The 15568-nt window shown below is 42.2% G+C and overlaps 1 protein-coding gene across 1 annotated transcript; it reads left to right on the top strand.

Annotated features, from left to right (window-relative positions):
* Nucleotides 1–677: 677 nt before the first annotated feature.
* MOSPD1 (motile sperm domain containing 1) lies at nt 678–14549 on the top strand. Its single transcript, XM_021548379.3, has 6 exons — nt 678–762; nt 5520–5776; nt 5960–6035; nt 8774–9000; nt 10950–11111; nt 13488–14549. Exons 2-6 carry the CDS (start codon nt 5623–5625, stop codon nt 13517–13519), a joined length of 651 nt encoding a protein of 216 aa, XP_021404054.1. The 5' UTR covers nt 678–762; nt 5520–5622; the 3' UTR covers nt 13520–14549.
* The last annotated feature ends 1019 nt before the right edge of the window (nt 14550–15568 follow it).

A 15568-nucleotide genomic window follows, 5' to 3' on the forward strand; every position in this document is an offset into this window, starting at 1 on the left:
TGACTGAATGGCAGCACATTGAGTAAATAAGAGGAATAAAGAACAAAGGTAACAGCATAGAAGTGTTTAGAGGGACAGTGTCCCATCTGAGCCGCGCTGCTGGGTGGGCGGGCGGTCACGCCGGGATATTCGGCTCTGACACTCCTGCCCCGGTCCAGCCGGGGTGACGCTCCCCTTCCAGCGGGGAACCTGCCCGCGAGGGGCGGGAGAGGGGCAGGAACCGCTCCGGGACGGGGCCAGACCTCGGGAACCGTGGGACGAGGGGCAGTGTTATTAAAAACACCTCCCCGCCGGTGAGGGGTGCCGGGCCGGCCGCACAAGCCCCGCTGCCCGGGGGGCGGTGGTGCCGCGGGGCTGCCGGGCGGGGAAGCGGCGGGGAAGCAGCGCCGAACGCCCGGTGGCGGTGCCGAACGGCCGGTGCCGAGCCCGGTGGCGGTGCCGAGCCCGGTGGCGGTGCCGAACGGCCGGTGCCGAGCCCGGCGGCGGTGCCGAGCCCGGTGGCGGTGCCGAACGGCCGGTGCCGAGCCCGGCGGCGGTGCCGAGCCCGGTGGCGGTGCCGAACGGCCGGTGCCGAGCCCGGCGGCGGTGCCGAGCCCGGCGGGGCCCGGCGCGCCGGGGCAGCCCCGACATGGCGGCGGGGGCGGGCGGCGGGCGGGGCGCTGACGCGGCGGCGGCGGCCGGTCCCAGCAGCCCCAGCGCTGCCCGCAGTGACGGGCGGACAAAGGGGCGCCGCGCCAGCCCCGCTCCAGCGGCCCCGGGCGGGTGAGTCGGGGCGGGGGGCGGCGGCGGGCGCGGGGGAGCGGCACCGGGGCGGGCCGGGCCGGGCGGCGGGGCGGCGGCCGCGCTGCGAGGCCCCGGCGCGGCGCCGCTTCCCCGCGGGGCCGGGGCTCGCTGTGAGGGGCGGCGGTGCGGGGCCGGGCGGTGCGGGAGGCGCCGCTGCCTCAGCCCGGATCGCTGCCGCTCCTCGCTGGAGAACAAAGAGGATCAATTAAGAGCGTGCAATTAGCGCCGTGCCCCGCCGGCAGCGCGGCTCGGAACGCCCTGGCTCCCGTCGCTCTCCCGGGGAAGAGGGCTCCCCTCGGTTAATCCGAGGCGGGTTGAGGCCACGCAGCGCTAATGAGCGCAACATACGTTTAAAAATCAGCCGGTTTAGTGCATTAAACACAAGCTTGAAGTGGGGAAATAGACGCTAAAGCACATGTGCCCTTGAATGTCTTCTCTACGATCCTTGCGAGCCGGTAGCAGAATGGACCTGAAGCAATGCACAGCTGTTACTTAATTTTTCACTGCTTTTCATGCCTCTTAGTTGTGTTTGAATATTTCCTTTTGTTAGTCACCTTTTCAGCATTTAAAACAATCATGTGGTCCTAATAAATTTTGCTGTCGGTGTCAGCATGATTTATGCGTGTGGTCATCCGTGCTAGTAGTTAATGCTCCGGGACTATTTCATTTCGCAGCATCCTGGACACAGTTACTGGTGACATTTGTCATCATCCCGTGAAGGGGTAAACAGTAGCAGTTTTGCAAAGTATCAGAGCAGTTCTGCAGGTTCAAAGGGGACCTTCCACCTACTGAAATACTTTGTAGAATGTGCGCGCCTTCATAGATCAGCAAGTTGAGGTGAGGTTAACCAACTCGCTCAAGGTCATGGAGTGTCAGTGACAGGGTTGGCAATAATGGAATCCAGCCATCCTGGCTGCTGGCTCTGTGCTCTCATCACTGGGTGACGCTCCCCAATAATTGCAGGTAGTTTAAACATTGGTTTGCGTAAGTGCACACTGAGGCCTTCAAAACATTTTGGAGAAACAAAACGTTTATGGTGTGCTTCAGATCCCATGCTGAATTTATATGTAGCTTAAAGTGGTTGCTCAGCTTGGCAGAGGAGGGAATTTTGATGAAGACTTTGTGGTTTATTTGGTAAATATGTGCTCAAAAAACATCAGTTTTACTGAGTATAAAGTGTAGACAGACTTGTGTAGATTTAGGAGGTAGATCATGAGATGTAACTAAAGTAGATTACACTGTAATTAGGCAACTTTTAAAGCAGAACTGTGAAAACATTACTGTAAAGACGTTTTCTTCTGAATGAAGTGTTTACCAGATGACATTCTGTAGTGTTATTTGCAGTTATGAAGAAAAACAACAACAAATGCACTGGGAAGCCATGGTGATGAGGCTGTTGGAAGTTAAAATAGGAACAAAAAAGTTCCTCAGTTGATTTATTTATTCAACAGATACTTGTTAAGTAAAAACAAATCACAATGGATGTTATTTCTGACCCTGGAGAGAAGTTACGTTTCGCTTCATGTTTTTCTTTGTCAAGTTAAATTTATGAAGAAAGGGATTTCAAAGGAAACACTGGCAGATCTGTGCTATTGTGACACCAGCAGTATATATTTAGTAACTTCACGGAGGAAAGATCCCTATTGTGCTGAAAAAAATACCAGTGACAATTGTTTGTCATGACTTCAGAGGGTGCTGGGAAGTGAGCTGGCATTGTTCAGGTGTTGCAGGCTGGTCCTGGTGAGTGTTACCTGTGACAGATCCCTGCTCCTGTGGGAATTCCATCCTGGGAGAAGCCCATCTGTGCAGTGCAGATCACAGGCCTGGGACCACAGATCCTGAGTTGGGACAGATTTGCTCGTGCTTGCCTTTATGTGCTGCAAGTAATCGTGTGGCTGTTGACCACAAAATTTAGTGGTTGTGGTGCAGAAGAGCAGCAGCTGAGTTTCTGTTCATGAACTGTCTGGGGTATGTGACCTCCTTCTGAGCTGCTGTGGGGTTAAAATGGGCTAAGAAGTTGTGGTGATGCAAACTTCCTCTGTAAAAGTGTTGGCAGTTTCTCGTTGATGGGAAAGGTGTGCTGCTATCAAGAGTATCAATACTAAACCATCACATCTCCCTCTCATATGTATGGTTTATCCATCAGTCTTTGGGAAAAGTGCTTTTACTGCTGTCACTTGGTGAGGTGTCCCAGCAAGGTGACTTCTAAGCTAAAACTGTTGTCTTGGAAAGGATGCTGGTTGCTTGCTTAGGAATACAGAAATTTATACCCTGGATGACACTGCTGTGTCAGCAAATGTGTCTGCTATAGGCCTGCCAGACGTTGCTTTTGCAAGCTGGGGCAGTAGCTCCTCATCCAACCAAGTTCAATAGGAAAAGGAAGCAATAATGGGATACTCTTTTTTAAGATTGGTGGCTTCCTGCATGCAGGTTGTGGAATCCTGGGAGCTTTGCACACCATTGTCCACAGATGTGTAACAAAAATGAGCCTGTTGATAGGTGTAGTGATCCATACCTCCACTGATACTGAGAATCGTGGGGTTAGGGACACTGAACACTTGTCACAGACTGGGCTGAAGAAACTGAAGATGTGGGATGGAACCAGGAATTGGAATGAAACATGTGCAGTGTTTAAATAAAAAAATAAAGCATCAAAATAATACTGATTATTATAAATAATACTTGAAAATTTTATTACACATAGTCAAGTTGTGTAGCAGTAGCTTGCTGTTGATTTAATAGTAGCTCAAAACATTTATACAAAAACCCCCTTTTGTTAATGTCAAAATTTGCCTGTATTTCTGTTACACATGATGTCAGAGTGTAGATAGATAAGAGAAGCAAAGATTCCACCATATTCCTACTGCATACTGCATTGAGCTAACTTGGTAAAAGAAATTTAAATAAATAATTCTTAATCTTCTGCCTATGACAAGCATCAAAAGGTATTTTGTATTCCTGTGTGTTGCCAGTTTTTCCACAGTAGCTTTTCATATAGTCTTAATATGTTTGACTGGTACAAGGAAACTCACTTTGCAACTGTGCATTAAGTTGTTCAAGAAATAATACTTACACTTGCTGTACAAAATCATTCCAGAGTTTGTTGATTCTTCTGAAACAAAAGGGATTCACCATAATTCCAAGAAGCACTCAGGGCCCAAATTGCCACTTAGGGAGCCATTTCTTTTTCTAGACTCTTCTTAATAAGGTAACAGAACATCAGCTTGGAACACTGTCATTGGGGATTTGTTTTCAGAATATTATTAGTAGCATTTCAGTGAAGTGGAAACAAACCTGTGCTCTGAAAAGGAACTCGATCGTGGGGAAAGACATTCCAGTGAGATCCATGAATTTGAATTCTACAGGGATAATTTGCTATTTTAATAACTAAATAAATAAAATTAAAAGCTTAGTTTGTGAATAAGAATCAGAACCTGTAAATCTGATGGCATGACAGATATACTTTTGTAAACACATGAATGTGTGTCATGTTTCAAGTATGGAATATGTATCTGGTGCTTGGAGATGTGATCATCGTGTGTTTAGAATGCAGAAACAAGCATTTGTTTTTGATTGTTCAGAATGTTTGGGCTATTTGCTGCTAGAAATTTCAGAAGCTAAATTGTTTAAAGTGCAACTATCCAGTGTATTGAGCTTGCGAACAGGTAAAATGTACCTTATTTTAAAAGCCTTTATGGGAAGTGGAAATGGTATCTAGTGAGTCAGTAGGAACTTTTTGTTGTTTCAATAATTTTTGCTGTACAGTTAGACCTCAAAGGATACCTTCAGTTTCATAATTAATCTATAGAAGCTGCAGTAAAATATGACCTTCTTTGGGGGAGGAGAAAGATTTTGTTCTGTCTGTCATGTGTTAAGTCAATGGTATGTGTGCTGAAGAGTCTAGCCTTAATTTTATTTTATGAATTACATTTGGGATTGTTTCTTGGTTGGGTCATTGGTTCTGGTTTTAGTTCTGGAATGTCACTCAAAATAAAACAGAACTGTGGGGGGTGGCAGAGGGAGAATTGTGATGATTTTACTTTGGTTAGAGGTAGTGGTGTTAGAAAACCTGTCATCTCTTAATAAAATAGTGAATCCCAAGTCTGTTTGTTGCTACTCATCCCAGGCATTTTCCCATTAATTACCTGTAACATACACAGTTGGAACAGGGAGTTTGGTTTAAACAAGACATGAAGGTGTTCCCCATTCCTTTGTTCTGAATCCCTGGGATTTGACATTCCTGGGTGCCTAGGTGAGAAGATTCCTAACTTGTTATACCTCATCCAGGGAGGTCATCCCCATGGAAAGGTTCCTGCCCAAACAGTGACTCCTGCTGCCTCACTGTCCTTGCATTTCCTCATTTCTGCCCTCGTGTTTCTGATGTGTTGCTGTCCTGAGGCAAGGATGGGATTTCTTTCTGCTGTCATTGTTTGGTTTGTGTTGCAAAGACCCAGCATAAGCAGCCCTAGTTGTGGACTGGGCCACCAAATGCTGCCCTGATACACTGGAGAGGTGCTTATCCATTTATTTTGTAGCAGTTTATTAAATAGATGGAAGCACAGTGCAAATATTTTTTCTATTTCAGTATTTTTGAAGGAACATAAGTAGAGGTAGATTCATAATCAAGCGTCATGTTTTATATTTTTGCACCTTTGTTAACTGACTCAGTTTAGTATAGACTTATGGAAATAATCTTCTTGCCTTTTCTCTTTTTTTTTCCCATTTTTTTCCTTTAGAATTGCCAAAATGCTTTGGAATTCTTAAACGATTCAAAAGCTGAAGTCTCTGAGGATACAAAAGCATAAGAACACAAGAAGCAGCAAGGAGGATTCAGTGCCAATGCAGCAACAAAAAAGACAGCCAGAGTTAGTGGAAGGAAATCTTCCTGTTTTTGTTTTTCCTACAGAACTTATATTTTATGCAGATGACCAGTCAACACACAAGCAGGTGTTGACTCTATATAACCCCTATGAGTTTGCCTTAAAATTCAAAGGTGGGTTTCTTAGGTTAAGTTCTATTTAAGGGCTAGTTGATGATCTTGAACAGTCCAATTATAATTCATGTAACAAATCGTGTCTATGACAAAACCAAACTCGTCTCTCTACATGTATCTGTTGATGAAGCTGGTGATGTATCAGTTCATAATTTGTTACCACTCCTGTCCTTTTCCTTGCAGTTCTTTGTACAACTCCAAATAAATATGTGGTGGTGGATGCTACTGGTGCAGTGAAGCCTCAGTGCTGTGTTGATATGTAAGTAGAAGTTGGTTGGGTTTTTTCCTAATATACAAAATTTTATTACCTTAATTTCTTTTATTACTTAAGAGGTTGTAAATGACAGTATGCATGTTATAGTACATAAATTGGATGAAGATACGTTTTCTAATCTCCTATATGCTTGTGGTTCTGATTTTTGCTGTTCTTTCCCTCTAGAGCAGAGGTATTACAATATTGGAGATATGTCCTTCTTTAATTTTGCCTTTGGGCATAAATAAAATGCCAGTAAATGCATCTTGTAATGTAGCTTGTAAACCAGGAGCGAGAGTAATATGAGCTTCTCTGAGCACCTTTTTTTTTTTAGAAGTAACAAGAAAAGCAAAACCTCCAGGGCCGAGATCTGTTTGTGACAAATTCTTGTTTGCAGATTGGCAAAATGGAAATGTATGCAGTTCTACTGAGCACATTTTCCTGGGCCATGTTAATAAAGGTAGTTTTGCCTACCTTTCACCCTGACCACCTATCTCATTCTCAGATCTTTGTGGCTGCCCTTCATCTCTCCTGTCAGGTGTAAGCCCAGTAACTCAGAACAGAAGGAGGCTGCTTAAGTGACCACAGTAATGTACAGGGTCTGTAGGCTGCTGAAAGCTGAAACAGAGTAGGTGTGTAAGCTAAAATAGACCAACTCTTTTTATCTTCTATTTGCCACATTATTTCTGTGCTGATGTATGGATACAGCTGAAGAAAATCTGAAGTACCTAAAAGAGCAGACTGAAGTTTATGAATAGACTTTTTCCAAACTATGAAACACTACCTGGAATCTCTGGCTAACAAATGGCCATATACAAAACCCCTTTGTCAGATAAATAATAACTGTTCTTGAGGAATGGCTCTTTATTCCTATAGGCTGTTTTCCTTAGGTGCAGTTTGAACAATTCCAAGGACTCACCAAACAGAAAGGAAGTTTAGAACATGGAGGAAGAAGGTTTCAGTAAGCAGGGGCAACAGTGCTGAAAATGGAACTAAACAGGTCAGAATAGACCAGTGCACCAGTGAGCTCTTTCATTCTTCAGAAGACATTTACAGAAGTTTGATTACATTTGGTTAAACAAATGTTTTTTATTAAATAAAGGAAAATAAGACAGACACATGTTCCAAGGGGATTTTTTTTTTGTGCAGCAAAACTCCCCCCTCCCATTCCAGTGGTTGCTGTCTAAGGACAGTGTTTACTGCTAGGATATGAGCAGTACTATGCAAGTGTGGCCATTTGCCAGATAAACAGATATTCTACAGAGCTTCCAATTATGCAATGATCTCTAAAAAGAAACAGGAGAATATATCTGTTTATAAGGGTCTGCAGAAAATATCTCCTTGCTTGGCAGCAGATACATGTTCTCCTAGCACAGTGTTATGTAAAGATTCTGTTTAGGTTGGTAGTTGGTACCATGACACTAGGAGTAGGAACACCAATTAAAAGAAAGTGTTAAAGGAAGAAATCAGAGTTGATCTGCCGTGTTGATATGCTAAGAGCTGTGTGAATTAGGGTTGTGGGGGGAAAAAGCCTTTTGTTTTGGTGGAGGCAGTTGCCCAGCCAACACTCCACTTGCTGAAAGCCTGTCATAGGCACTCTCCTTTGCCTCTGAAGTGACGTAAAACATCACTGCAGCCTCTTGCTGAGGGGATGACTTGGTCTCTGTTTCTGTGTTGAATAGTCTATTCAAACCAGATACCACTTGCAAGCACTGGCTACGTGCTAATGCTTGTAGAGATCTTGATGTGATATAGTTCCTTTAAATAAGGACTGAAAAACAAAGATCCATTTCTTGCAGCATTTTAATGTGTATAGTATCACAAAGATTGGTACCTTGAAGCAATTTTAAAACTACTCTTCTGTGTTACTAAGGGTACAATCATTTTTTTCCCCCTCATGAGATGGCAACCTTTTTCTTTGTATGTGTTTTCTTCAGATCAGCTGCTATTATCTTGGGAACTTAGAATAATCTTTCACAAAAAAAACATCTGGAAAAATAGTTTAAATCCTTATTTACCCTGAGAGCTGATACCATTTCAAAACCTAAATGTTGTAGCTTTTCAACAGTAGATATGTATTCTCATGATGAATCACAAATGCAGAGAGGAGGCAGTTGAGCACAGCACTGCTCAGAGGTCTGTTTTGCTGTTGATCAGTGCTATTTTAAAGCTGTGCTTTTTATAGGTTCCAAACATGCTCTCAGTGGTGGGTTTTCTGATTTTGAAAATCCCTAGCTGACTCCTGTCTATACAGGGAATGAGTTTTGCTTCTGAGAAAGCAGAATTGTAAAGCTTTGAGCCTGATTTCCTCAAGAAGCTGGACTGTTGATTGCCAGACACCTGTCCAACTCCTTTCCTTCCCTGGCCACTCCAGTCCCCTCAATACCTTTTAAAATCACTGGAAAGCATCAAACAACTTTGATACATGAGGAGGAGGCATCTTTCAGATAATTGATGTTTCATCAATTGGCAGCTGGGCCTCAGACTGAGGCAAATATGGGCTTGGGATAAAGACTTAACTGTCCTGTCTGGCCAGGAGCATTTATATTTGGGAATTAAAGCAAACATAAGGAGGGGAGAGAGGAGGTGAGATCAAGTCTTCAAGAACATTGAGTGGTGGAGGAGGTAATGGAGGTCTGGATTATTCCAGTTTATCTGGAGGAGGGGGGACAGAGGGCAGACTTTGTGGTATAGGATGTAATTCCACAATAGATCATCTGTTTGAAAATGTTGTTTTTCTACAGTGTGATTCGTCACAGAGACGTTCGGGCTTCTTACTATGGTGTCATAGATAAATTCCGTCTCCAAGTGTCTGAGCAGAGCCAGAGGAAAGCATTAGGGAAAAAGGAGATTATTGCTACTCTGCTTCCATCTGCAAAGGAACAACAACAACAAAAGGAAGAAGAGGAAAAACGAATAAAAGAACACCTGGCTGAAAGTGTCTTTTTTGAGCAGACTTTGTGTCAACCAGGTAGCTGAAATCTTTTTCCCCTCCTATGTTCTGAATCAGTTTTGAATAGCTCAAGGTACTAGACTCAAAAACATTTTTAAAATATAAACAGAAATACATATTAAAATAAGCCGTTTTACTTACCTGTAAGACTGGTCTTTATCATTTGAGGATGACAGTACACAAGAACCCAAACTGTGACTATTCTGTTTATGCTGTCTTGATCAAGACCCTTTTCTGCCCTATGTGTTTATGTCATACCTTGGAGAGTGCATCCACTGTTCCACTGGAGCAGGAGTTCTCATACAGACAATGGGAATTTATCTGTGAAAGGATGCTAGTTACTTTTTCCCTTGGGCTCTTTCAAAACATATGCCCCTCTGAGTTTGTTCCAAACCCTTAATCCCCCATTTCCTGATGAGCAGGAAATATTGCCAGAACATCTTCTAAAGTGTTCCTTGTTCTGTGCCCTGTCCTTTGTCTGTCCCACAAGAACAGAAGAGCACAGTTGGTGGCTGAAAACTGTGTGTGTTTCATACACACAGTGAGGAAGAGATTCAACAGTCTTGAAAACCTGGGCCAGACAGTTAAATTGAAGGGATAGGATATAAAGCGTCAAGTTGTACCTGAAATGAATCTAAACTGACTCTTGATGGTCTACATTCTTCTTACTTTTATTGATTTATACTGAAAAGTTCTTGTCACTATTATGTTTTTCAGGACAACAAAAACCAATTCTAGAAAATAGATGAACCTCCTTGAGGGTATTCATGTTGTTAAAATGAATGTTACACTATTTATATTGAGTTCGCTGGTGAAACACTTTTTATTAACAAAACCCCTCATAATAGGTATTAGAAGGATACAGAGTTAAAGGAAACCTACAAAGGTCTCTGGGCTCACAGAACAAAATGTTTCTGTGATAGTTGATCCAGGACAGAGGGCCTGAGCCATCCTGAACAATCTGATACTGGTCTTATTCCAAATGCTGTTTCTCTGCTTAAAAACCTCATTGACTACAGTTTACTGCAGTAAAAAAAAAAAAAAAAAAAAAAAAGCAAACAAAGAAACTGCAGTTTTGCATATAACCTGCAACCTGGAAATAAGGGATTTATAGAATTAAAATAGAGCACATACTGCTAGTCGCTGAGGATAGAAAAAGTTGATAAAAACATTGGCTCTTTTCCAATGGGTCTTAAGGATTTGGTTAGAGGTATTCAGCTAACATATTAACAGCTCTTTTCAAAGATGACACAGTGGGCCTTTGAGTAGGTTCCAGCTGTTAAAGTGCAGGACAATAAAGACTATGAAGGACTCTTTACTGTCTGTGGTTTGCATTTCCTTATTCTGATAATACAGGACTGTCAGAGTGGTTCACTCTCACAGTTTTTAAAGTAAGATTCAAATTTTACTGATTTGTGGCATTTAAATTGACTGTTTCAGGTGTAGCCCTTGAATCCTGTAAAGAGTGAAGGGGAGCTCATCTAGCCCAAGAACCTGTGCTCCTGCTGCAGGCAGGTTTTGTTCAGGAGGTGTGAGCAGTTACCTGCCTGTGCAGGTCTTTTTTGGGGGCTCCAACTGATTGATTACTGATCATTGAAGGAACATATCAAGGAATGGAGTCAGGATGTAGAGGGAAACCTCAAGCATTGCTGAGGCATCCAGCTGTCCTGAGTGTGTATATATAGCAACTGGGCCTGGCAGGCTCTGTTCCTCCAGAAGGGAGTGGTTTGGGAAGTCATGTGAAAACAAGTTCCAGCATCAGAACAGGGAGCAGCCTCCTCCACTGCAGAATGCAGAAGGTTTAGAAGAGTGGGTTTGAGAGTTGTCTTCCACCCCCTGCAAACTCCAGAGCAAAAAGCAAAATTGAGGAAATTTCAGCTCCCATGTATTGCAGACATTTTTGCAGAATATTTAATGTTTATATTATTTAGATCTTCCTTACAGTTGGTGCTGTCTTGCTTTTTCAGAAAACAGAACTGCCTCGTCGGGACCTAGTTTACTCACAGTCTTCCTTGGAGTGGTGTGTGTCGCAGCACTAATGCTACCTACATTGGGGGACATGGAATCCCTGGTGCCTCTCTACCTCCACTTAAGTGTGAATCAAAAGTTAGTAGCTGCTTATGTTTTAGGTAAGTACTTTGGATTTTATAAACATTTTCCTGCAAAATCTATGAGTTTGGAAAACTTCACCTGTCTTTGCCAGTGGCCTCGGGAAACTGGATGGAAACAAAGCACCATGTTAGGTTTTGTTTTGCAACTCAGCTTACATCTTAATTTTTTAACTATGGTGATAGCAGGATAAATTATTGTAAGTGTTTTAGACCTGATTTGAGTTGACACCTATTGCACACAGGCCCCTGCATGCTAATTTCAGCTTTATTTGATGATGGGCCAGCCACAGTCATCTGCCAACACACCTGAAGGGAATGTGCCGTTTCTTACCCTTGCATTGCAATAGTTACTCTATTGCAGAATGTAGAATGTGTTACTGTATTTCTCTTTCCAGCCCCCTGTGAGCTGTTTTTTAACGCTTGATTCTCAGTAGCTGTTTAATAAGCAGCTGATATGTGTAGCACTAAGTTGTTGTACCCCTGTCTGAGACCACTACCATCCACAGTTCCTCCTGATTTGTAACTTGCTCCTGCATTAGCTAGCATAGATGAGTTGCATATTTCATTTGTTATGACTATTTCTCTATAACTATTTCAGATTTGAAGAACAGTCACACTAAATTTTCCTCACCCACTACCTGGCAGAAATGAGGATTTAAAGGAAAAGAGCTAGGCAGCTCGAAACTGATAGCTAGAGGTGAGGTAGTGATGGGGAAAGGTGCAAGTTTGTGATGGTTCATGCACACTATGCTGACTCACACAGGTCCATCTGCTGAAGTGGTTTGAAATCTCACTTGTGGCTCTTTGCCCAAGCTGATGCTGATGGATTCTCAGATCAGGACCTTGCAGTAATCCTCACTTCATTTTTATCTCTGCTTTTGAAAATTACTCCAAGTTCTGCTGGTGTCAGTTACAGTTTTAAGCCTTTTGACTTTATACATTTGCAAGAACTGGACCTGTTTCTAGATTCCCTATAAAGTTTTGAGAGGTTTTGACTTCTTTGCTGGCAGTGCTTTTAGTGTTCATGGACAGATTTTTTTGTGTGTGGCTCTTGCTCATGTAGAAAGTCAATTGCTCTTGAGAAGTTGAAACCACTTTGTTCCACAAGGAAGTACAACTGGACTGTGGAGCATTTAATTGGAAAGGGTGGTTATACCACACCAAAAGGACTATATGATATTTGAGAAGTATTTGATTTACAGAAATGAGTTGAACCCTTTATTGTCTGCAGTTCCCTACACAAGTGGTGCTGTAGGGATGTTCTCCAGAAGCCTCTGCTGTTCCTCTGCCATGGTGGAATTGATCCAAGCTAAGGATCCAGCAGCTGTGGAAGCACTGAATGTCTGAACCAATACAGACCTTAATAAGTAGCTGAGCTGTAGCTTCTTTCTAAGGGATAAATTACTGATCTAATGGAAGGCAGTGTTGCAGCTCTGTTCTGTTGTGCTTCTGCCTTTACCATCTTCATAAAGTAGCCAAGTTCCATCAGTTGGAGTGGCAGGAGATAAAATAGTCTCAGAAACATCTTTATCCATGGTGAGATCTGTAGGCTTTAGCTGAGCTTTCTGCAGTGAAAGGCTGTTACAGTGACATCATCTGAGCCTGCCAGAAAGTGAGATTGTTCAAGAACTGATTGTTATTTTGATGTTACATAAGGCTGGAATTCAGGGAGCCCCTATGTTCTTCATCTACCTCACCTCGTGCCATATAACCCATGGCTAAGAGCTGCAGATTTGCACTTTTTCCTGTATCAGCATATAATTAAAAGAAACTTTTCAGTGTGTCACGAGTAGGTTTATTAGCCCCTATTTCCTGTTTTCATCTGGTTGTCATTGTTTTTAACCTCTATCAGAACATTCCTGTTTTCCCTCCGTCTTTAAAGGTCACAACAAAGAATCTGTTGAAAGCTCCCTCTGCAAACTGACAAGGAAGCTTAACATCTTTGTCTAAAACTGGTCTTTGATCAGTTATTATTCACAGAGCAGAAAAAAGCCTTGGAGCCTTCAACTGATCTGTCTTACTGATGATTCAACATTTGAATGGCACTGCCCATAACTGGCCCCCATGAGGAATGAGGTTTGGGTGCTAGTGTTGCACTTACCCAAGTCAAAAGTTCCATGTTAAGATTTTCCAGTAGAGAGATCAGTAATTGTTGGGAGTATTTCAATCTATTTGACATTCAGTTATTAGATGCACCACACATCAGCGTTGATTTTTGAGTTTGTCAAAATGTGGAGTGATACTTGTAATATCTAAGTGTGTATATAAATGTGTTCTGCATGTGTTTATCTACTTCTACCATATTTTCTGGCCTGTGACAGGGTAAACTCTTCATTTTAAATGTTTTATTTCAAGTTAAATAAAAGTGTTTAGTTCTTAATTTTTGTCTTTCAGGTCTCATCACCATGGTTATTTTAAGAACATGAGCCATGAGTTCATAGGATGTCAAACACCTTACTGTATATTCACATCATGAATGTGGACTGCCTTTTACTCCCATTTGGCTCATTAAGATGCTAGCAAAACTGTTCAGTGATTTAAGATACCTTCAGAAGTGTAATATATTTTAACTGTGTATAATAAATGAAAGACTCAAAGCACTTTGCAGTGCTTCTGTAACAGACAGCTACGAAATGTTCAGTGATACCTGTGAAAATAATTTGAAAAAACTTTTATATCTATGCCTATTGTAAAAAATCCTTATTAAAACAACATTTGTTATTTTTAGTCTATGTTCACATCAGTGCGTGATCACTATAAAAGCAAAATGTCTTCTGTAAAAAACGCTCATTTGGTTTGTGGTTGTACCTGCTGAGGCTGGCACATAACACTTCTGTATATACCTACCAGAGGGGTGAGAGTCGTGACTGATCATTGAAGAAAATTAAAAATTCCATCAGTGGAACTATGAAATAAACCATGCATTTTAGGTGAAGAAGGAATTCTCAAATTTCTTACTTCATCATTACCAATACATCGTTGAGTGCTCATTTTCTTACCTGGGGAAATAATTTCTTGCAACAGTCATTTTGTACCACACTTATTAGACAATAAAAACAAGTTCTGTAATCAGATCCTTCATTTCTTAGGGATGCATGGAAGTGGCATTAATGGAAGCTGAACTCATACTAATACAAAATTAATAATTTTCTCTATTTTAGAGACCAAACTAAGTGAAATAGCAAAGGCATTTCTCTCCATCCTTCCCCCTACAGCTACCACGGGGACTTTTATCTATCCGAAATGCCTCCTTAAATGCCAGTTACATATTTGAGGTGAACATTAATCTTGTTTCATACAACAAGTATTTCCCTTTATTTGACATTTCATTGTTGAGATGTTAATTCTAAAAGGGCAGCTATTACTGCATTGGATTCATACAGACAAATCTTTGTTTGTAAGAAGTCTATAGAGTATGCTCTGATATGAATAATAAAGTTTGGAAATCAAACCTTCTTTTTCCCTGCATGTTTTGGGTCACTTTTCTGCTTATGCATGGAAATGCAAAGAAACCATGCAAAAAAGTGTTTCTTAAAAAAAAAAAGGAGAAAGAGAAGTTGAAAAAGGTTGTTAACCACTACATTTTTTCTTTTACAATGCTCCTCCAGTTTTATTCTCGGAAGAACTGGGATTGTGTCATCTATCGATCAGCATCAGATGATAAAGTCAAACATTAACATTCACTAAGAAAAAAAACCAAAAAAGGTTCCCAGCTGGTTTAGAAGGCTGTGTGCCAGAGCCTGCTGCAGGCATAGCACTTCTCTCCAACACTGAGTTAGTGGCTGGGTCAGTGTTTTCCTGCTACTGCAGGACTCTGTTCTTGTAGCTTCACTGTTCCTCAGTGCCTACACTGTGAATTCTGATTTTCACCAGGTGGTTTAACCTGCTGCTGCCTGGGGAAAGGTGAGGGAATGGAGAAGAATTTGGGGAGATAAAAGTGCCATGTGATACCTTATCTTAGCACCCAACAGCCAGGCTAAACATTTTGTTGTGCCCAGGCTGATAAAAAAAGCCAAACACAAACCCTTTTTTCCTGGCATTCTGGTCATGGACAGGGATCGTGTTTTGCCAGGCAGGTGCAGAAATGCAGAAGTGACAATCTCACCTGTAGGAACCCAGAGTCACTGAGTGACTGTACCCAGGTCTGACACCTGCAGCTGCCTCAGTCCTGCAGGACAGTGTGCACAGGGAGGGGAGGTCACAGCACACAGATGCCAGCAGTTTTCAAGGAATCTAAAGAGAAATTGTTGGTTTAACCTTAACCAAAGAAATCGGGAACAAAAAGTTATTGTCAACCAAAAAGACTAAAACATTGGACCACTTCTTTGTCAAGGTAATGGAGGAGCAATACACAGGAAAAAAAAATATTAAATGTGCAGAGTAACTCATTAGATGTAGACAAAACTGGTGCTTGGGTGAAATAAGGATGACAAGTGTGAATTCTGACTTCTTTCTTCTTCAGAGAGGTTGCAGCA

This window comes from Lonchura striata, chromosome 14 (genome assembly GCF_046129695.1).
Source record: "Lonchura striata isolate bLonStr1 chromosome 14, bLonStr1.mat, whole genome shotgun sequence".
In the NCBI taxonomy this organism is placed as follows: Eukaryota; Metazoa; Chordata; class Aves; order Passeriformes; family Estrildidae; genus Lonchura; species Lonchura striata.